We start from the raw sequence: 21677 nt of genomic DNA, 5'->3' as shown, positions 1-21677 counted from the left end.
TGCCATCCCTAACCCCCGAGAAGCCTGCAATTCATCAACCTAGGGCCCAGCCCAGGCCTCGATGCTGGGAACTTTGTAGCGACAGGGAGCTCGGGAGAGCCGAGAGTTGGCGTTTCGACGTTGCCGTGCCGCAATAGTGCTTGAATATGCTTGCGCTGCGGCTGACAATGTTTCAGGCACAGAAGAATATGAAATTGCTCAAGCAGGGTTGAGAAGGGGTAGAGTCGAAGTCTGGGAAGAAGAATCTCGAGAAAGGAGGTTATCGATCGGAAGGTGCACTCTTGAGGTGCTTGACCTACAGTTCATGCCCTTCCTTTGGCATTTTGCCGTCTCTCAGTGGCTGGACTCCCCACGCGGTCGAAGAAAAAAAGGGACAACAGTACAAGCATCACTTTATGCCCGCCTCAAACGAGCCCTATTCATCGTAAAGAATCCCAAGTAATTCCTGGAGACTTTATAGAGCCTTCATTCTCATAATTAGAATCTTTTCCTAAATTTTCCTATTCTTTAGGTAAGATATGTCGTAACAAACTAGGAGTATTTCCTCAGAGGTAGAGGTACTTTGCCCTTGCTGTGTGTCCCCTAAAGCTTATTTGCTTCAGCGCTTCCGGCCGCCGTTGCATCCCTTTTTGGAAGGAGGGGCAACCCTCGCCGCCTAATTCGTCAACGAGGGAAGGCGCGTCATGGCTCACTGACAGACCGTGTAAAGTCGCGTCGCCAAAAACACGTCCATCCAATTTGGCTGGAGTGGCCCATGTGCAATCGAGACACTCGCTAGATTGCTCTGCCATACCAACCCGGACTCGCGATATACGCACATTTCGACCGTTTACTTTCCTTATCACATTGGCTCCTTTGCCGATAGTTGATCGTCTAAGCTCTATTGTTCTCTCTTTTGTCGACTTTCCTTCTTGCCTATCCCTCCAGCCCTGAGCCACCTACTTTACGCGACACCACGCCAACGCGCCGACTTCACCCCTTGACTACTTTTCTTCCATTGTCACTTAATCAACCACGCGCCCCATGAAATCGACGATATACGGATATAGCGATCGAACCGCTCCAAGGACTTCACAGCCATGTATCTCCCTCGGTCATTGATCTCGAAGTTATACACTCACCTCCAACAAACTCGGCATCCGCTCTCTCCACCCGTCCTTATCCTAGTCGCCCTTGAACCAGATGCTCTTTGCGCGTGCAGGATCCTTACGAGACTATTGAAACATGACTACATCCCCCACAAGATACAGCCCGTGGCCGGGTACACCGACCTCGAGAAGGCCGGCCGAGAACTGGTGATGCCCATGATGGAGTCCCAGGGCGGTAGCGGAGGTGTGGTTGTATGCCTGGGCGTGGGAGGCATGGTTGATCTTGGCCCGCTTCTTGGACTCGAGCCTGAAGGCGAAGAGTCCCCCTACAGTGGCGTGGAGGTCTGGGTCATGGATGCTCACCGGCCATGGAACCTGGGAAACGTGTTTGGCGGTCTACCCCTCGATCCTGCAACCGAGATCTCATCATCTTACCAATCCAGAAGCCCCCCGGGAGTTGATGGCGGCAAGATCACACGTGGTTTTAGACCAGGCAAGGGTGGGATTGTGGTCTTTGACGACGGTGATATCGAGGAGGACATGGAGACGGAGCGAAACGCCTATCTCGCTCTGGTGGACATGCCCGAGATTGACGAGGACGACCAGGATTTGGGAGATTCCGACGAAGACGACGACGAGCATGAAGCTCAACACTTGGAGCCTGTTCATGCAGGGCAGAAGCGTAAGAGCTGGTCAGACGCCGATGATGATTTCAGCGACGACGACAGGCCCCGGCAACGGCGGAGGAGTAATTCAGTATGTGACCCAGGTTTAATTGCTACGCAGCCATGACTAACAGCCTTCCAGTCAAGTCCTATCCCAGAGTCACCGCGACGCCCTCAGCCTCGAGGTCTTATATCTTTGCAAGACCCCACCATCGGTCTATCAAGCGATCCAGTTGAGCCTCCTTCAGGAGCGCAACCGCCAGCAGCTGCATCGGCACGCACACTTCGAAGGCGGCTCCTACGAATACGACAAGAAAACGAGGCTGTTCTCCACCGTTATTACAAGGTTGGCTCCTCTTTCTCGGAGCCACTGTCGTCGATGATGTACTCGCTCGCGTCTGAACTTGGTAGAGAGGATAACGATTTGCTCTGGCTTACAATCGTTGGTGTCACATCTATGGAGCTCTATGGCCGTTCATCGGCAGGCATTGCTGCTCCTATCAGACAGAGCGACAGGAGCCGTCCCACGGGTTGGCTAGGTGTACGAGGAGCCAGGATACGGCAACTCCTTCGTGATGAAGTGAGACGCTTAAACCCACCAGAAATCTCGAACGGACGTGTTGCTGCAGAGAACACAGGCGTTATCCCTACCACAGCTCGAAATCCGGAGGATACTGGGATTCGCCTATCCCCTGAGCCCAGGTTCTTACTCATCCGACACTGGAGTCTTTATGACAGCATGCTTCATTCTCCTTACCTCTTTTCTCGGCTCAAAACATGGAGCGAGACGGGAATCAAGCGTCTCCATAAATTGCTTGCCAAGATGGGAGTTAGCCTGGCCCAGTGTAAACAGAGCTATACGCACATGGACATGATGCTCAAGCGGGAGCTCAGGGCCAAGCTCTTGAAATATGGCTCACTATATAATCTCGACGAGATGGTACCGTCGGTCGACACTGATGGAAAAGACCGCGCTGGTGCCAAAGATGGCTGGGGCTTTGTCCGAAGCTGGGGATGGCGGGCAACGCTAAGTGCTCAAGATGTCGGTGTCGTTATAGGCGCACTCCTTGAAGTGGGAAAGCACGCACAAACAGTAGACAATGCGCCAGCAGCAAGTCAAGTCGGGAAGGAAATTGAGGAGGAAGCCGAATTCGCTGCGCAAGGAGAGGAATGGGTTGGGCGATTCTGGGAGGCGTACGATGCCCTTGAGGAGTAAGTTGACCATTCTCGCAAGCCAAGAAACTCATACTAACAGTCATGACAGCATCGATGCCTTGAAGAGTGGCCTTCCCACTGCCCAATTTCTTCACCGCGCAATCTACCGCACAGGAACTTCTCTCATCAACAAGAAACAGATCAAACATCTCCGCGCATTCCGCATGTGCGTTGTCAAGGATGGGCCTGACGTATCACTTTTCACCCATCCCGCTGCACTTACCAAGCTCTCACTATGGATTGGAGAAGCCCTTGCCGAACAGGAGAGGGAGGCTCATGGAAAATTATCGCACGGCGGCCGTGGTACACCTCTTGTTGTAGCCAGCCTCAACGAGAAGCGCGGCGTATACGTCGTTGTAGGAACGGGCGGTGGAGGTGGCCCAGACACGACGTTCCTTGATAGAGAGGCAGCGAAACAACGGAAGGCTGAAAGAGAAGCAAAACTAAAGAAGAAGGAGGAGTCGCGACTTGCTAAACAGAAGGTTCGGGAAGAGAAGCGGGCAGCACGGCGAGACGCAGGCGACGACGAAGACGAGTTGGAGACAGAATCAGAAGGATCTGACAGTTCAGACTCGGACGAGTCAGAAGACGAGGATGTCGAGCATGAGAAGGGCTACGGCTTGAACAAGTTTGGCAGCGCATTCCAGGAGGTTGTATCAGAAACCAACACACGAGTGCGCATCGACAGCTTTGAGCACTGCGTGGTGGAAGTGAAGAAGGAGGATCTTGGAGGCTTCCTCGAAAGTCTGAGTATGAAGGCGGTGGTTGGGTGAAAGCCGCGGCAGTGTATAGTGGTTGATTGAGACTTGTGGCGTCGATGGTGGTGGTGATTCGTCATGGCACAGGTAAGCAGACGGGATGATTAGTTTTTTGAAATCTGTTGGAGCTGGGATGGAGTAGGAGTACTGAGGCGAGGGAGGCATCATATCATGACTTGGGAAAAAGCAGCATAGCAGAGCATAGCATGCACGCATGGGCGGAACTGTCTGTGGCTAATGATACCTTGAATCAAAGTTGAAACAAATGAATCCTGTCAAGTCTCTTGGTTTGCTTATTCTTTAGTTATGCCCCAGAGTAGAAGGTCGAGGTTGGATCCAAGGACTTGGCCGTATTCAACCACCAATCGATCGACCGCGGTTCCCTGATTACTTTCCCAGTGCTTTGATGAGCCACTGCTGATTGGGCCACGGCATCATGGGCCAAGGCATGAGCGTAAGCAACAAGCAAAGTCCGTCGGACACGGTGGGCTCCCCGCCGCTCTCCCCATACAATATTGGTGCCAGTACCGGCGCGGTGCTTATTTTCGAGCCGCCTGCACGGGTATTGATGAGGATCCTTCGTTAATAAGGCTTAATCAGGTTTACGCAATGTAACACTAGCATGATAGGGCTGACGGGTGACATCTTGGGGGGGAGGACATGAAGTATAAATAAGAGCTCGAGGAAGGGCCCCTAGACTGAGGGGATGTCTTGAACGACACTCTAGTCCACTTTGATAATTAAAACGGGAGCATCATGAGTTCTAAACCTTGGGCTGATGGCCCATTCCCCCTTATAAGCGCCTCAATATCTGGAGACAATGTGAGCAACTTCAACACCTGCAGCCAACTTCCTTGCTAATTCATCAAAAGGTAGAGAAGCCGGTCCAAGGGGCAAGGAAGCTCGCGGCCGAAATGACACTCGTCCACAACCTCATCCTCCGGGGCATCAACGCAGTCTACAACCAGGCCGTCAACGTCGGGGCCAGAGGGACAGACAAGGACAAGCTCGATTTTGCCAACTTTGCGTACCAGTGGGGGGCCATGCTGTCGGAGCACCACGACACTGAGGAGAAGATGGTGTTTCCGGAGATTGAGAAGATCACAGAGGTGCCGGGCCTGATGGGGGACAGCGTGGCAGAGCACCATGCGTTTCATGACGGGCTGACGCAGTACATGGAGTATCTCGACAAAGTTCGCAGCGGCAACGATACTTATGACGGAGAGAAGCTAAAGGCCATTATCGACTCGTTTGCTCCAGTAATGCAGGAGCATCTGGTTCACGAGATCGAATCGCTCGTCAAGTTGACAGATCATGAAGACAAGTGCGACTGGGCAGCCTGGTTCAAGAAGACGGTTGATGCCATTGTGAGCAAGGACATGAAGGACTCCGAGTTTCGGGCAAGTCTCCAACCCTCAAGACGCTGGACGAAGAAGCTGACAGTTGCAATGTTAGACCAACACGTTTCCTCTGACCATGATCCTCCACGACAAGACCTTTGAGGGCGGCGTTTGGAGCAGTTTCCCACCTGTTCCATGGCTGGTCCTGTGGGTGATGCGGTACCTGTTTATGAATACGCGTAAAGACTGGTGGAGGTTCGCGCCATGCGACTACAGCTCGCAGCCCCAGGAGCTACCATTTGCATCATGAAGCGGCAGAAGACGGTGTATATCAGTTTGCTTTTGGTGGTGAGCAGCGAGTTGATGCAGAATCATGGATTCTAGAAGCCCCAAGCTGCTGCAGAGGAAAGAACGGAGTCATGATAGCATGGCCTGTGGCGGCCCAATGAGGCTAGGGATAATGTCGAGATCGAGGAGGGCAGGGAGGGACCTTGTCGACAATGCTCGGCGAATTCGAGGGTGACATGGTTTCGAGTGGGTTTTGAGGCTGTGCAGCGAGACCGGAGGGACGCTATCTGAGGCATCATGAGGTGCTGCCTGGCTGGATGATGGTGGTTGGAACTGATGTTGTAGCTAGCAACGCCTTCATGGCAAGCAAACAACGACCATTTTTCATGATTTGAATAATACATCTCATCCTTTGCCTTGAACAAACATCCGTCTCTCCTTCATCAAAGATAACAGAAAGAATCCATGTCATGGCTGGAACGGAGCTTACCAGGATGGGTTAAGCAGCCCAACGGCGCTGACGCCTTGGTCTAGTCAGGCGGGCGCAGCAGAGCTTATTGACGATAGAGTCGTGCGTTTCCGACTTGGCATACAACGGACGCTTGGTACCTTTTTTTTTTTTTGCCAGGGAGGGAGCAAGGTACTTCTTCTTTCGTCAATGGCATGGTTGATGGTGGTTGTACCTTTTGCAGAGCCAGAGACAGGGTTTGTGTTGCTGTAGCGTAGAGATTGGCAGCTAACCCGAGTGGAGTAGGTGATGGTGACTAATGCCAGCTTGGACTCTCCTCTAACAGAACCAGTTCGTCTTCTCGGTGCTTTCCAAGACTCCGCCACAGCCACACAAGGATGGGAAGCTCGCCCCCGGGTGTGGCCAGGGCTGGGCTGCCACGCCCTTCTCGCAAAACCCAGGGCAGATGGTCAACGGAGCGGTTGCCGTAAAGAGGTGGCAGGCGTTGAAAGAGGCAAGTGATTGGCCCTCGCTCGGCTAGAGGTCGGTGATGGGTAGCGTTCCATGTTTTTTTTTTTGCGAGGATAAGCAATGGAACATCTGAAGCTCTTGGCCAAGTCTGCGAGACATTTCGGGTCACGTCTCGAATTGTACAAGGACTCACGATAGACCAATAGTCTCGAGTCGTCGCGTCGGGATTCGTCATCAGAGCCGAGTCGGTCTTGGGAGAGGGAGAGCGAGGATCCTTGACTGAAGTGCCCAGGGTTTGTCTGTCCATCACCACCTGCTGCGGGGTCCAGGTCCGTCACCCATTGATTGACCCCGCCCCCACTAAAGCGGCGTGTCCCCAGTGGGCAGCACCTCAACAGCCCGACAGGAGGGAGGGAGGCCACCGGGCTGGATGCACCTGGACGCACCCGAGGCCCCTATGACCTGCTGGACAAGGCGCTGAAGGCCCGCTGAAGCTCGCCCTGCTTCAGGTCCCACGTTTCAAGAGCCGCCTCCAGCCCAGTAGAGGGACTCTCAACGCCCCAGATCTCGCTCACCCGGGCCGTCACTCTCACACGCGCACTCGCTCGCATTCATTCCAACTTTGCCCGGTCCGTCATCCACATCCACATCCTCTCCTCCTCCAACCCAAACGTCGTCCGTCCGTCCTCTTGTCACCTAGCGGCCTCCACTCTTACGACGTACCGGTATTCCACCACCACCGCCCCAAGCTTGCTTCGCTCTCTCGAGTGCTTGCATCTACCACTCTCACCTTTGAATATTCTCGAACCCCAGAACCTGAAACAACATCTATACCTACCTACCAACTTGATGATCGCGATCAACGGCTGCGTCTTGCTGTCACGCCCACCACACGCCCACCTCTCACGACCCTGAAAGCCTCCCCCCTCACCAAGGTCCCGTCGTTTCCACTCGGTTCCGCCAACGTCGCCTCTTCCACCAAATCTTTGAGACGTCAACCTCGATACACTCATCGACGACTGCCCGACGCCTCTCGAACCAGACCTCTCTATCGCCTTCGCGACCTGTCTCCGCAGTCCCTCGTTTTCCTGACTTCGAGACGCACCGGGACGTCCTATTTCCCATAGACGGTTGCGCAATTCGCGCTCGCTATCCAGGCCCGGCCGATACACGAACCGGACTCTAAGACACCATGGGCAAATCGTGAGTGCATCTTTCTAATCTACATCTGTCATGTTTTTCGCCGTCCTCGCTTCATGGGCGTTGCCTCCCCCGCGCACCCCGGTGACGTGCATCGCCCTTTGAGCCAGAGCCTCGTCAGGCGCAATCGCATTTGTCAACTTCGGATCCCCGCGGAAGCTAGGGACCGACGTCATTGTACTTGGATCGGCTTAACCACGATGACGGTTTATAATGCTGACCACTCTCATTCCCCCATCCAGGCAGTCCAAGCTGTCGCAAGACCAGCTCGTCGAGCTCCAAAAGTCGACTCACTTTGACAAGAAGGAGCTGCAGCAATGGTACAAGGGTGAGTCTGCTGCCGCCGCCGTCGCCACTGCCTACCCCTGGCCGCCGCGTCGAACCCCCCTCTCCGAGATAATACGGTTTGCCTGACAATGGGGCCCTAGGTTTCCTCAAGGACTGCCCCTCGGGCACGCTCACCAAGGAGGAGTTCCAAAAGATCTACCGACAATTCTTCCCGTTCGGGGATCCGAGCTCATTCGCCGATTATGTATTCAACGTGTTCGATAGCGACAAGTCGGGCAACATCGACTTTAAGGAATTCATCTGCGCGTTGAGTGTTACTAGCCGAGGCAAGATGGAGGACAAGCTGGACTGGGCCTTCCAGCTGTACGACATTGACGGCGACGGCAAGATTAGCTACGATGAGATGCTCAAGATTGTTGAGGCCATCTACAAGATGGTGAGTCCTAGGGTTCTAGGGATATGTCCCCTCTTCAGCTGCTAACGTCGCTCAGGTTGGGTCCATGGTTAAACTCCCCGAAGACGAAGATACCCCAGAAAAGCGAGTAAAGAAGATCTTCCGCATGATGGACAAGGACGAGAACGGCAGCTTAGACATGGAAGAGTTCAAGGAGGGCAGCAAGCGAGACGAGACGATTGTCTCGGCGCTATCCCTGTATGACGGGCTGGTGTAGAAGGCGGAGAGGAGAAACGACAGACAGACAGACAACCCACTCGCCCAGAAAGTAGAAAGAAGATGGAAGCGGAAACATGCAGCATGAAAAGGAGGGCTGACTGACGGGAACGCCATGCTTGACTTGGCCTGGAGTGTGAGGAGCTTGTGTCTTTTTGCTTTCCTTGTTTAACTCCTAAGGGCACGTCCTCTTGTTTTTTGCGAGTGAGGGTCTTGGAGATGGTCTATGATTACGGAATAAATCGTTCATGTGTCTAATGAGGTTGATCGAGAGATGAGATGGCTGTCGAGTCGTGAACGTATCGGAGAATTGCTCACTGTCACTGTCCGGGATGGGCCACGGCCAAGCCACGGACACTTGGCAGATGCTTGGCTTGGTCAGAGAGCTGGGATCCTGGGATATAAGGGTATAGTGATGCCGGTTGGGTTTAGTCATGGGGGTTTACTGTTTTGGAGACTTGATTTATGAGGAGGATGATGGGCAATACTTGGTCGCGTGGGTAGATACAGAGGTGAGTAACATGGAGCAAGGAATGGGAGCAAGTTGGTTACAGTTGGAGCTTAGCCAGGCGTTTACAGTCGACATACTGAATTACGAATATCACGTTTCCTTTTAAAATTACGTCTTCTTTTATGTAAATATTTCTTCCCTTCTTCAATCATTAGCGTTGACAACTCAACTCCCATGCCCTGGTCCATCATGAAGCTCAATATGGAAAAGCGGATCCACTCGCAACGACCAACTCAGGCACTTTCACCTCAACTTTCACCCATCGAACGACGTTTCTCCATTATCCCTCATGATTTGTGCAGCAACCTCAAAACAGTACATCTACTTCAACTCTCCTCATAGGAGCCTCATAGCGTGCCCGTATTCCCGTCATGGGCTCCCTTGCAGCCCTCATAGACCAGCTGGAGCCCGAGGTTGAGGATCCAGAAGAAGGTGAGACACATGCTGTATATCCAAAAGCTTCGGTCACTGACTTGGGGATAGAAACCTTTCTCCTCTACTCTCAACCTATTCCCTCGTTAGACCTCGGCTTCATCGACCCTCGCGCTGCGTCAGTAGACGTCTCTGTCGCGGGGCATGACTTTACCATTCATCAGTCACCCGCCGTCCTCTCATCATCTCGTGCAGGCGGCACAACCGGAGCAGGTCAGGACACACCGTCTTATTCAAGCATTCGTATTTTTCCTTCACCCATTACAACTAGTTGTTAAAACCTTTCAACTATAGTCATCTGGAAGATATCCCCCAGCTTCGCCTCATGGCTCGCCTCCCCTTCCAACCCTGTATGGGCCACCACCTCAAGCTCCCCTTCGGTCCTTGAGCTCGGCTGCGGCATCTCCCCCTTGAGTGCCCTCGCTCTCGCCCCGCGCGTCGCCCGCTACGTCTTGACCGATCAGTCCTACGTCCAGCGCCTCCTCCAGCGCAACATTGACGAGAACCTCGAGTCCGCTCTGGGCTCCTCAGGGACGTCTACGCCAACTGGGAGGTCTAGGAAGAAGCGTGGTGGTCATGCTCATCCTGTGTCCAAGCCCAGCATCAACTTCACCACACTGGACTGGGAGACGGACGAGGTAACACCGAGCCTGACGGGGAGCGGTGAAGTGCGCAGTTTCGACGCCGTCGTTGCCTGCGACTGCGTCTACAACTACGCCCTCGTGTCGCCCTTTGTCCAAACATGCGTCGATGCGTGCCGCCTACGCTCCGCCGACGACGCCTTCACGGGTGACGACTCACGACCGTGTATCTGTGTCATCGGCCAGCAGCTCCGCAACGACGAGGTCTTTGAGTCGTGGCTCGAGACGTTTCACGCATCCTTCCGCGTCTGGAGAGTCCCGGACGATGCCCTCCCAGAGGACTTGAGGTCCAGTGCTGGATTCGTGGTCCACATTGGCGTCCTGAGAGACAAGATGAGGTAGGGAATAACCACAACACACCTTTTGATATATACAACATGTACATCTGTCTCTTTCACTCTGGTCAGGACACCATCATATTTCAAGATCTAGCGCGCAATTGCGTCTTTCAGATTCATTCGACTTGGATCAACTCCGCGTTGAAGCATCCATAAATCTCGACTAGAAAACACCCCATAACTAATATTGATGCCACTTTTGGGCACTTTTTTCATCAATTCATTCATTCAACCACGGGGCCGGCGTTACTTGATCACCAACCTCCGTCCCATGCCAATTCCAGAAACCAAATAAAAAAAAGATGCTAATCGCAGCAGTATGCCAGTTGCCCAATCCACTTCGCCGTAAAGACCATTTTGATATAAAACCTCGTCTGACCGCTACCAGCTGGTCATCTCGATTACCAATCCAGGGGCTCCTTCTTCTCCTCGCCACGATTTGTCTTGGGAACGGCCACGGCCTTGGCAGCCAGCTTGCCACCCTGTCCGGGGCGCTTCAGGTAGCCAGTGCCGTCGAGCCAAGGGGTGTTGGCAGTCATCCGTCGCTCGAACTCGGCGATCTTGTCCTCCTGCTGCATGGTGAGGCCAATGTCGTCGAGGCCGTTGACCAGGCAGTGCTTGCGGAACTCCTCAACGTCGAAGCTACAGATGGTCTCGCCCGAATCCTTCTTGATGAGCTGGTTGGGCAGGTCGATCTCGATATCGCGTCCAGCCCGGGCCTCAGCTGCGATGGCATCAAGGGTAGCCTTGTCATCGATCCTGATGGGCAGCATGCCGTTCTTGAAGGTGTTGTTGAAGAAAATATCGGCAAACGAGGGGGCGATGATGCACTTGATGCCAAAGTCGAGGAGAGCCCAAGGGGCGTGCTCTCGGGAGCTACCGCAACCAAAGTTGGGTCCGGTAACCACCAGGATCTTGCTCTGTCGGTACTTGCCCTGGTTCAGGATAAAGTCGGTGTTCTCGGAGCCGTCGGGGTTGTATCGCAGCTCGTAAAAGGCAGCCGAGCCCAGACCAGTTCGCTTAATGGTCTTGAGGAACTGCTTGGGAATGATGGCGTCGGTGTCGACGTTGGATCGGTCCAGGGGAGCAGCGGTACCCTTCCAGATGGTGAACTTGGGCAGGCCGGCCGAGTCGTTGTCTCCAGCCAGGGTGTTGGTGTGAGGCTCGGTGTCCAGGGGCTGGTCGCCAATGATCTCCCGCTCCTCGGAATCGTCCTTGGTCCTCTCGTCAACGTGGGGCTCCTCGGCAGGCAGCTCGCGGGCCTTGAAGGTAGAGTCGTGAGTGTAGTGAGACAGCTTGCGGACATCGGCCAGCTTGCCCACAATGGCGGCGGCGGCAGCCATGACGGGCGACATGAGGTGAGTTCGGCTCAGGGCACCCTGACGGCCCTCGAAGTTTCGGTTAGACGTGCTGGCGCATCGCTCCCTGGGGGCCAGGATATCGGGGTTCATGCCCAGGCACATACTGCATCCAGCCTCTCGCCACTCGAAACCGGCATCGAGGAAGATCTGGTCGAGACCCTCCTCCTCGGCCTGAGTCTTGACAAGTCCAGAGCCAGGAACAACCATGGCGCGCTTGATGTTGGCGGCAATCTTGCGTCCCTTGACCACGTTGGCGGCGGCGCGCAGATCCTCAATTCGCGAGTTGGTGCACGAACCGATAAACACCTTGTCGACGGGGATATCCTCCATGGGAGTGCCGGCAGTGAGGCCCATGTACTCAAGCATGCGGCGGCCAGCAGCCTTCTTGGCCTCGGTGCTGAAAGTCTCGGGGTCCGGAACGGAGCCGGTGATGGGGACAACATCCTCAGGGCTGGTTCCCCAGGTCAGGGTAGGGATGATATCCTTGGCGTCAATGAAGACGTCAATGTCGTACTTGGCGTCGGGGTCCGATGCCAGAGACTTCCAGTAGGCGACGGCCTTGTCCCAGGTCTCAGAGCCATACTTGGGAGCCAGGGGTCGGCCCTTGAGGTACTCAAAGGTGATCTCATCAGGGGCAACCATACCGGCACGGGCACCACCCTCAATAGACATGTTGCAGATGGACATGCGAGCCTCCATGCTCAGGCTGCGGATAACGGAACCGCAGAACTCAATGACGGCGCCGGTACCTCCGGCAGTACCGATCTTGCCAATGGCGTGGAGAACCACATCCTTGGAGCTGACACCGGGGGACAGCTCACCATCGACCTGTATCCTCATATTCTTGCTGCGCTTGGTGATCAGACACTGGGTGGCCAGCACGTGCTCGACCTCGGAGGTGCCGATACCGAAGGCCAGAGCTCCAAAGGCGCCATGGGTTGAGGTGTGGCTGTCACCACACACGACGGTGGTGCCGGGGAGGGTGAAGCCCTGCTCAGGGCCGATAACATGGACAATGCCCTGTCGCTTGTCGCTCAGGCCAAAGTATGTGACGCCAAAGTCCTTGACATTCTCCTCCAGGGTGACACACTGGGTTCGCGAGTCGTCCTCCTCGATAAACGAGGCGATGTCCTTGAGGGTCTTGCGGGAGGTAGTGGGGATGTTCTGTGGCGCCTCATGTTAGCCGATGCCAAGATTCCAGGTTTAGATGCAATTGGCAAAACATACGTGGTCAGTGGTGGCCAGAGTGCAGTCTGGTCTTCGGACTTTTCGGCCGGCGTTCTTCAGGCCCTCGAAAGCTTGCTGTAAGGAATTCTGGTCAGCGGCTGTCGGGGGCCAATGTAGATCCTTTTTAGGAGGGTCAAGATAAACTTACTGGTGATGTCACCTCGTGGACCAGATGTCGGTCTAATCGAATTTCTTGTCAGGCCTCGTGCTTTTCAATGCAGAAAGCAGTAAAACTCTCAAACTTACCGATGTACAGAAGAATTGTGCCATCCAGCTTCTCGTCGACGATGTGCGCCGACAGCACCTTGTCGTAGAGGGTCTGGGGGGTACCCACGGGAGCAGGCATTGTGGCGATTTGTGCGTGAGACAAGATCGAGTCTTTGGCAGGCACACAAGATGTGATCTAGGAGTAACAGGACGAAGAGGAGCGTAAAATGGCGTGCCCAGGAGAGTGAGAGGAGGATGTATAGAGTGAAAGGGGGAGAGAGGAGAGAGAACCTGGACCGTTCACCTCGAGGGAAAGATTTTATGATGATGGAACAACGTCCAAGGGAGAAACAGGCAGAACTGGAATTGGGAAAGAACAAGAAAAAAGGACGCCCCGACCCTTGGACTTTATTAAATTTCCCAAGCTGAGCTGCCCCCCTCCCCTACCTACGGACCAACTCGTCGAGCTTGATAAAAAAACCAGACAGGGTGCCATTTCTTGGGAGCGCCGATGATCGGAGGGGTCCGTTTGCGGCGCCCGTCAGCATTCCGAGGTCACCAACAGGCCAGACACTGGCAGACAGAGACGCCAGCGCGGGGTAGCCCCACACGCCGCACCTGCCCTGATTGCTAAATGACGTGCCACCATTGGCCGCCGCTCCGATCCTGCCGGCCGATGCCCGCTTCTTCAACCTCCGATGCGAGCTTCCATCTCAGACAGCGCTGAGGAGCAACCAAGGGTTCCATCAATTACGACATTAGCTTGCTTCTCAGCGGGCGCCTGTCCTCTCCTTGATGCCATTACATTACATTACGTTACTTCGCCCTTGCCCGACATTTGGAGGGCCATTAACCCACGGTTATCCACACTCTCCTATATCGCTGTTGCACCCTTCAGCCTGTATCTATCATCTAAACCTCGAGCAAACTTCAATGCTTTTCCGCTGCTGAATCTTTATAATTAACGTCATTTTCATTAACAGACCATCCTGGCCAATGCTCTGACTCTATCAGTGTTATCAATGTCTACACAACACATCCTCATGCCACCCCTTTCCCCTCCGTAGTCGCCAAACCTCCCTGATGCCCAGCCCTCCGGACCCGCCATCGGCGCACGCTTTGCCCCGGGTCAATGTTCATATCACTTTTCTCCCCTGCAACAGGCCTGGCCCAAAGCCCCGCCACCGCCTCTCCTCGCCGGCACCGGCCGCTTCCCGAGTATCCGCCCGGCCGTTACCTTACACTCCGGTTAGGCTCCGCCGAAACATGGCCAACGTTCCAACAACCAAACATTCCATTCTCTCGTCCTCGTACTCATTCATGCAGCGCTTCATGATAGTCGTGAACTCCATAATCCACACCATGAGCACCACCATGCTGAATATCAAGGGAAACGCAAGAGCAAATCTTGCCAAGTCCCTCCAGTTGTTAGCCTGGCCAGTCCGCTCCCAGTACTCCGATCTTGAATCAAAGACAGGCTGCACTGTTCGCCAGTACAGTTTCAAAACCCATATGCAACACCCCTTCACCGCATTCGAGACCTCCTTAATAGCATCCCATAATCCTCGTCTGCCGTCTTTACCATATCCGTTACTGGAAGGATCTGCGATGCCGTCTTCGGCGCTGAGACGAGTGGGAAAGCTGCCTGGCACGTGCACTGCCAGGTCCATTGTCTGATTGTTGGCTTCTGTGCCGTGTTCCAGCCTCTGTCTGAGAAGGTATTCCGGGCTCTTGCAGGTCTTGTCCTCCTGGAGGGTGTCTGCCGCTGTCGTGTTCCCCATGTCGCCCAACTCCATCGTAGAAGTTGATGTGGACAGACTGCTGCACTGGAGACTAGCCGCGGGCACCTCTGACGTCGGTTCTGGCTCTTTGTTGGAAACACAAGTCTCGGGGGGCAGTTCTGGGTACCGCTCTGTAAGCTCCTGGTTTCTCGATATAGTATCGATTGCTCGAGTCTCTGTTGCAGACCCCGATCTCGGCCAAGTACTCCGACCACGATTCTCCTGGGAAATCTCCAGGGCGCCTGGCGTTGTTCCTAAGCCTCGAAGTTTCTGAATCGTGCGGTTCGCTTTGCGCCTCTGTTGAAGACCTGTCTGTGAGCCGTAATCTGGTTTGGGGTGGGATGTTGACATGGTCTGGGCGTATCCAGTAGTGGTGGTGATGCGTGTGGAAGCGCACGTCCGTTTCACCTCGTTGCCCTTGTTCGTAATGTCCCGCATTGCGTCCTGCGCCCAGGTTCTGATGCCGCTGCTGTCGTCCTTGCTCTTGAGCGTCGTCAAGCTCGGTTGGTCTACCAGGGCGAGCTTCTTCCTAAGGGTATTGACGTCGGCTTGTATTTCCTCCATCGTCATGAGCTGATCTCTCAATCCTGTACCGACCATCTCTTCTCTCTTTGATGTCTGGGGATAGCTGAGGAGATCTGAATCCGATGTCTCTGTCGATTCGTCGTAATCCAGGAATCCGGTTTCGCTTCTCGCTGTTTCTGGGATCCAATCCAGTCGCTGCACTGTCGGCAACCGGCAGGGACTGTCCTTCACCTGCCGTTGGCAGTGCGACTCGTCTGCCAGGGCTCCTGCTAGCTGTGGGCTCTACACACTTCTTTCTAGGTTCTCCTGCTGGTATAACGACCCTAAGTTGGGGTGTGGCTGGTTTTCTGCTGGTGAATTGTGCACGATCGGGCTTGAGGATGTCTGAAGGATAGCGGATTTCTTGTGGTGGTTTGTCGTCGAATCGTGCACGGGGCTTTGGGGAGGAGGGTTCCTGCGATGAATGAATTCGTCGAGCATGCTCTTTGAAGAGGCCAGGCTGAAGCTGTGATTCAGTGGCAGCGGGTTGACGATCTTCGAGAGACCGGGAAGTGAAGCGCTGCTGCGTGTTTTGGGGACCTTCTGTACCCCTCCTGAGTCTGCTTCCACCTGGGGGCCTCTGCCTAAAAAAGGCATGACAACTCGCTTTTGACGTTGTTTTTCTTGTTCGCTTGTTTGTGCATCATTGGTAACAGTCGCCGCTTTGTCGTCCCGCGGGTGCTTTGTCTCTGGAAAGTCACCCCGTCTTTCTGTGAAATGCTGGGAGCAGCTTGGGTTAGCTCGAAGAGGGGAGCCATCATTTGGTCCAGGCTCTGAGGTTTCGTCAAAAATAATCCCGTTCTCAAAGAGTTCCAGGGCGGTAGGTGACAGGTCTCCGAGGCGCAGTTGGTGAGGAGTTCGCACTACCGTGTCTGATGAGTCCGAGAAAGATCGCTGAGGAGATCCGCTTGTCTTTGGCCACTGCCTAGAAGGCGAACGGCCTTCGGGTGTACCCAGATCTACCAGTTCCTGATGTTCGGCCATCCCTCCATTGACATGCGGCTGTCGCTTTCCTATATCAACCTCGAGGTTAGTAGGTGTTGTGCAGAAGAGAAAGAAAACAAAGCACTGACTTGAAAAGACCGATTCGCTTCTTTGCGATTGGGCAATAGGGCTTAAAACGGGCTCCTGGGCTGATAACCACTGATGAGTTTTCCGTCGCCATCTGCCAGTGACAGAAGCTGCAGCTTGCTGTTGGGCCAATCTCTGACTCCGTTTGTCATGTTGCTCCTGGGCTATTTGTTCGATGTGACTTTCAATTTCTTGCCTCGTAGCTTCAGACAAATTCATCTTTGATAGCCCCTGGAGCTCGCGCACCACTCTCATGGTGTCTCCGCCGCTCTCTGAGGAACTGGCATCGGGAACTCCTGTGTGAGGATTACAACCCTGGACACCGAGCCAATCACCGCTCTCCTTCAAGCTTCTTCGTAGTTCGCGGGCCTTTTCCCTGGCTTCCATATCTTCCAGCAACAGTATGGGTGGCTTCTTCACAGATACTGCAGAGGTGTGTGGCTCCGCGATAGCTGCCGACTCGGGTGTCTTTTTCGATTCCATCGTTCCAACATCATCTCTTGCCATCTCGCCACGCATTTTCCCGACGCTGAGAGAGCGCATATGACCCAAAGGAGTCCGGCTCTCTTTGTGGCTATCTGTAGAAATGCCATGATCTGCAGGAGCCTTCTCCTCCGGGAAACTGGGGTCTGGCAACGCCTCGCTGAGGTTTTTTGGTGTATTCCAAGCCGTAATTTGGTCCGAAGCGCGCATACCACCTCGTCGATTCAGAGGGTGACTATCAGTAAGGTGACGTCGATGTTGTGAAGTGTGGCCTGTGGACCGGGGGGTGTCCCGGCTACCCTCACCAAGTGCTTCCGACGATTTCTTTGCCATCTGTTCCTGATTTTCCCAGAGGTTATTCTTTCTCAGCGTCCCTCCTCGCTCTGGGCGGTTGCTCGGGAGCTTGTTCTTGAACCAGGCTCCTACGTCTCCCAAGGTGGTGCTCCGGCCAGGTTCTTGTCTAATTTTGATCCATCCTCCAACATCACCGAGTGTAAGCCTTCGGTTGTGCCCTTTTCCCGGGCGGGCCTCTGTCATCTTTTCAGGGCCTTCGAAAGACGGGGATCTACGTCGGAGGGATGCCCAATGCGGGTCAGGCATGTATGGGATCGAGAGGATGGACAGCTGCAAAGCCAGAGGACGATGGGATATCGGTGTACCATGTAGGGTGCTGCTTCTAGTTGAGTTCGGCGGAGGCAGACAAGACAACCAGTTGACACGATTTGCTGAGCCTCACAGATGTCAGCTAATATGAGCGAGAAGAGTCGGGGATGAGCAGAACAAGAATGAATCAATGTGATGATGTTGAAATCCATAGGTTGAACACAGCTCGCACAATCTTGTCTCAGGAGAAGGAGGTACTGGATGCTTTTACTCTCACTTCCTAGGTAGGTAGGTACCTACCTACCAAGACAATTCGTACGTTATTCGGAGAAGGCAGGTACAGACGTGTTGGAAGTGCAAAGGGCAGGTGGCATCTACGCCCAGAACACCATCACGCTTTCCAGGCTATGAAGGGGCGAGGGCAGATAGGTATCTATTTGCGTAAAGGAAAACCAGGGGGGGAAACCTCCATAACACGAATAAACTTCATCAGTAACGGGATATGCATGTCTTCAATTTCGCGTCGAGATCCATATTCAGAAAGCACAGCCTTAACGCCAACCTGTGAATGCCGCCCGAAGTTGCGATTGCCCGCTATGTAATGCAACTTGCACGTAAAATAAAGAGAAAAGAAAACCCCAGTCTACCACCGTGGGTTAGGTCGTTCTTGGGGGGCCTGTTTTCTACCCAGGCTCGCAAAGGGGTTACCAGCACCGCTCAGGTTTGAGCCCGTCAATCGACGGTTCTCTGTGTGCTTGGAAGGAGTTCCTTGCCCCCAGTTCCTCTGCTCATAGGCCGCCATTTCTCGCGAGTTTCGTGGAGATGCGGTCTCCTGCGAGGTGAGCTCGTTCAAGCTCGTGGCTTTCTTTAGAGGAGACTTGTGATGGGTGTGAATTCCCATGTTGCCGCCAAAGTTGATGTTTGAAACTCCTGATGAAGTGCCAGTTGAAGTATATCCGGCAGGCAGGCTATGGCGAGGGACAGAACTTCTTTGGCTGGCGCTAGGTCTGAAGAGCTCTGAGCGTCGGCTAGCCGTAGGAGGTGTAAACATCTGCGGCTTCATGACATTGCTGGGGGTAGGGGTGATGTCTTTTTTTTCGGGTGTCCCAACAGATTGGATATAAGGGTTGGCGTGAGTCTGGAAAGAGTGCCGGATCTGAGTGGTCGGAGTGCCAGTTTGCACAAAGTCTTGGTACTTCTGAGGCTGGTCGTCGGAGAACTGCGTACCAACATCACGGACAACAGGGTGCAATCGAGGGTGGACAAACTTGGTGTCATACTCCTTCATCACCTGCTTCTGGATGATTGCCGTGTCCTTAGCTTGTTGCGTGAATCGAGAACAGAAGAAGAGTAGCTGGCCAGTGATGATGACCTGTAGAAGGAGAGTGTTGAAAACGGTCACGCTGGGTCGGGGGTCCAAGGGGGCCAGAGGCAGAAAGATCATGTAGACCAGCACATGCCCGGGGCCAAAGAGGCAGAAGAGCCGCAGCGAGACTGGGAGAGGATCCCAGATCGACAACTCCCAAACATCGGAGCCCTTATCGGGATGAGCTCGCGACTCGGCAGATTCTGGTGTGAGGATGCTTGCGAGATATCTCAGGGGTGTTGCCGGCGATGAGTTGGACTGGTCGACCTTCACACGGCGTGCAGAAGGTGTCGAGAGCTTCTCCTCGACGTCAACTTGAAAAAGTCGGTACTTGCGGGTTCGTGTAATCGTGTAGAAAGCGTTCGTGGACGAGAAAAAGATGAGGATCCAGACCAGAGGGTAAATCTTTGATATTGTTTGGTTAGCTTGAACAAGACTAAGGAGGCGGAGGTAGCTCACAAAGAAAGCTAACCAGCCAGTGCCAGCGTCATCACTGAAAACGTCGTCGCTCGACGAAGAAGCTGAATTGGCGCGCGCAATCAGGAACACAAAGTTCATAGCCAAGCCGAGTTGAGTGCCTGCAGTAGTCGAGTCCCAATCTCTCGTCTCAAGCTCCTCGGACAGCCAAAGCAAGAAGTCCATGGGATTCAACATGGACTTGATGCGCTCAAGGAGCGGCGTCCTACGAACCAAGCGCGGCATGGTGACGAAAGGCGCAAGTATGGCGTAAAACACTGCTCTTCGAAACTGCGATATTCGGATGGACCGTCATATGTTACCGCAGCGAGCGGAGGGAGCGGAGGGAGTGTGAGAAGGCGATGGCAGCGAGGCCAGATGTTGTTTACTTGGAGATGAGATGTTGGCTGTTGCTGAGGGCGATACCAATTCTTTGTTAGGTATCCTCTTAGCATCTCTATCTTAGTGGCCAGCACCTCTAGGCCGGGGCGCGGGGGGTGGTCAGAGCTTCAGGCAGGTCCATTCACCAGTCGGCACCAGGCGGAGCCTCAGGCGCCTTCTGTTGTGTACCTTACCTAACACACGAACCTCCCGCCTTCATCTTCGAGGACGGGATCGAATAACGAGTATCCCACGACTTCACCTTCGCTCAGAACATTCGACATGGCTTCTCAGGCGGACTACAAGGATCGCCAGTTTCTCGCCGTCATCGGTGATGAGGTATGGGCTTGCTGCGATCACGGTCTCTTGGTAGACGCTGTTGCGCTGACGTAGCTCGCATTCAGGATTCCGTAACAGGACTGCTCCTCGCGGGCATCGGTGTGAGTATCGCATCGCATTGGGCTCCTCTTCTCTTGACTGACACAAGAGACTAGCACGTCACCACGGGCGCCGATCCTCAGAAGAACTTTCTCGTTGTCGACAACAAAACAGACACCGGAGCCATTGAGGCTGCCTTCGACCGGTTCACCGATGAGCGAAAGGACATTGGCATTGTGCTTATCAACCAACATGTCCGAGACCCAGTATATCACTTGCGGTTCAAGATCCTGACGAGATTTGCAGATTGCCGATAGAATACGACACCGTATCGACACCTACACTGCGGCCTTCCCTACCGTTCTTGAGATCCCTAGTAAAGATCACCCCTATGACCCCGAGAAGGACAGTGTTTTGAGGCGAGTTCGACGTCTGTTTGGAGAGTAAGGGGAGCAATGGTATTCTCGGCGCACGTAATTCGGGAAGCGGGACGCACACGCAGTGTAGACATGAACCTAGGCTAGGCAGGCGGTATTGTTATTCTACTTTCAACATATTATCCAGGGCGATCCGCATGTCTAGCAACGAGAACGTGGAAACGATACAAAGGACGGATTCTCGTATATGCCAAATCGATTCTAAAGCCGCTGAAAGATGCTAAACGAGAGCAAGAAATTCGCCAAACCAAACATCAAACCCAGAGACCCATGACAACGTGCCAGTGCCCAATACTCAATACTAAGACAACACGCCATACGCATGTTGCTGTGTACGCCGAAATCCACCATTACAGGTCGAGACCAAACAAACCCTTGCTACTTCGGGAAAACTCAACGGTCGCAGTCAGGCAGGTGATCTGCACATCCTCGACGGTGAAGACATCAGCCAGCACGGTGTATTTGCCCTGGACAAGGTTAGAATGACAATACAAAAAACAATACGGATATGGACGTACAGGAGGAATCTCAGCAGGGAGGTCGACGGTCTTGAGGATTTCCAGGTCGCCAGCCTCGACGGGGCACTTGAGGTCGACGTTTCCAATCTGCTCGCAGAGATCGGCCTTGGTGCTGATGAGGCGGATGAGGCCGTACTTGACGGTGAGCAAGACGTAGGCGCCCTCCTCAATCTTCTGCTTGACAGTTCCCTTGGCCTTGATCACCAGCTCCTGGCCACTATCACAACGTTAGTACTATATCCCGAGCGCTATTATCGTTGAGCGGGGTAACCGTACGCCTGGGGAGGGTTGGGCAGCAAATCGACGCTGTCGATCTTGATGAGGTCGGCAGCATGGTCGCCAGGGCAGAGCTCGAGGGGAGAATTGCCAGGAATCTTGAGGTCATCGTTGATCGTGACGTCGGGCGCGCGGCCATTGAGGACGCTGAGAGCCGCGGCTGGCGCCAAGCAGGCAGTCAGACACGCGGTGACGGTCGAGAATCTCATGGTACA

The 21677-nt window shown here is 54.1% G+C and overlaps 9 protein-coding genes across 9 annotated transcripts; 5 read left to right on the top strand and 4 right to left on the bottom strand.

Annotated features, from left to right (window-relative positions):
- Positions 1–1079: 1079 nt before the first annotated feature.
- Positions 1080–3741, top strand: NCS57_00271500 (uncharacterized protein; the record flags this gene model as incomplete). The annotated part of the gene is made up of 3 exons (XM_053052738.1): positions 1080–1844; positions 1896–2965; positions 3018–3741. 3 exons carry the CDS (start codon positions 1080–1082, stop codon positions 3739–3741), a joined length of 2559 nt encoding a protein of 852 aa, XP_052917984.1.
- Positions 3742–4482: 741 nt separating this feature from the next.
- On the top strand, positions 4483–5376 carry NCS57_00271400 (Hemerythrin domain-containing protein; the record flags this gene model as incomplete). The annotated part of the gene is made up of 3 exons (XM_053052737.1): positions 4483–4548; positions 4599–5126; positions 5182–5376. The coding sequence occupies 3 exons, from the start codon at positions 4483–4485 to the stop codon at positions 5374–5376; spliced, it is 789 nt and encodes a 262-aa protein (XP_052917983.1).
- A 2089-nt stretch (positions 5377–7465) lies between these two features.
- On the top strand, positions 7466–8432 carry NCS57_00271300 (uncharacterized protein; the record flags this gene model as incomplete). The annotated part of the gene is made up of 4 exons (XM_053052736.1): positions 7466–7476; positions 7716–7801; positions 7902–8197; positions 8253–8432. The coding sequence occupies 4 exons, from the start codon at positions 7466–7468 to the stop codon at positions 8430–8432; spliced, it is 573 nt and encodes a 190-aa protein (XP_052917982.1).
- An 881-nt stretch (positions 8433–9313) lies between these two features.
- Positions 9314–10357, top strand: NCS57_00271200 (uncharacterized protein; the record flags this gene model as incomplete). Its single annotated transcript, XM_053052735.1, has 3 exons — positions 9314–9374; positions 9426–9587; positions 9669–10357. The coding sequence occupies 3 exons, from the start codon at positions 9314–9316 to the stop codon at positions 10355–10357; spliced, it is 912 nt and encodes a 303-aa protein (XP_052917981.1).
- Positions 10358–10754: 397 nt separating this feature from the next.
- NCS57_00271100 (3-isopropylmalate dehydratase) lies at positions 10755–13287 on the bottom strand (the record flags this gene model as incomplete). Its single annotated transcript, XM_053052734.1, has 4 exons — positions 10755–12878; positions 12942–13016; positions 13090–13121; positions 13188–13287. 4 exons carry the CDS (start codon positions 13285–13287, stop codon positions 10755–10757), a joined length of 2331 nt encoding a protein of 776 aa, XP_052917980.1.
- Positions 13288–14386: 1099 nt separating this feature from the next.
- Positions 14387–15493, bottom strand: NCS57_00271000 (uncharacterized protein; the record flags this gene model as incomplete). Its single annotated transcript, XM_053052733.1, has 1 exon — positions 14387–15493. The coding sequence occupies one exon, from the start codon at positions 15491–15493 to the stop codon at positions 14387–14389; it is 1107 nt and encodes a 368-aa protein (XP_052917979.1).
- Positions 15494–18293: 2800 nt separating this feature from the next.
- On the bottom strand, positions 18294–19718 carry NCS57_00270900 (uncharacterized protein; the record flags this gene model as incomplete). The annotated part of the gene is made up of 1 exon (XM_053052732.1): positions 18294–19718. The coding sequence occupies one exon, from the start codon at positions 19716–19718 to the stop codon at positions 18294–18296; it is 1425 nt and encodes a 474-aa protein (XP_052917978.1).
- Positions 19719–20054: 336 nt separating this feature from the next.
- On the top strand, positions 20055–20678 carry NCS57_00270800 (V-type proton ATPase subunit F; the record flags this gene model as incomplete). The annotated part of the gene is made up of 4 exons (XM_053052731.1): positions 20055–20192; positions 20258–20293; positions 20348–20485; positions 20538–20678. The coding sequence occupies exons 1-4, from the start codon at positions 20136–20138 to the stop codon at positions 20676–20678; spliced, it is 372 nt and encodes a 123-aa protein (XP_052917977.1). The 5' UTR covers positions 20055–20135.
- A 340-nt stretch (positions 20679–21018) lies between these two features.
- On the bottom strand, positions 21019–21671 carry NCS57_00270700 (Phosphatidylglycerol/phosphatidylinositol transfer protein; the record flags this gene model as incomplete). Its single annotated transcript, XM_053052730.1, has 3 exons — positions 21019–21135; positions 21187–21403; positions 21463–21671. The coding sequence occupies 3 exons, from the start codon at positions 21669–21671 to the stop codon at positions 21019–21021; spliced, it is 543 nt and encodes a 180-aa protein (XP_052917976.1).
- Between the last annotated feature and the right edge of the window lie 6 nt (positions 21672–21677).

The sequence above is a fragment of the Fusarium keratoplasticum genome, chromosome 2, assembly GCF_025433545.1.
Source record: "Fusarium keratoplasticum isolate Fu6.1 chromosome 2, whole genome shotgun sequence".
Taxonomy (NCBI): Eukaryota; Fungi; Ascomycota; class Sordariomycetes; order Hypocreales; family Nectriaceae; genus Fusarium; species Fusarium keratoplasticum.
This window is presented reverse-complemented; position numbering and strand designations above follow the sequence as displayed.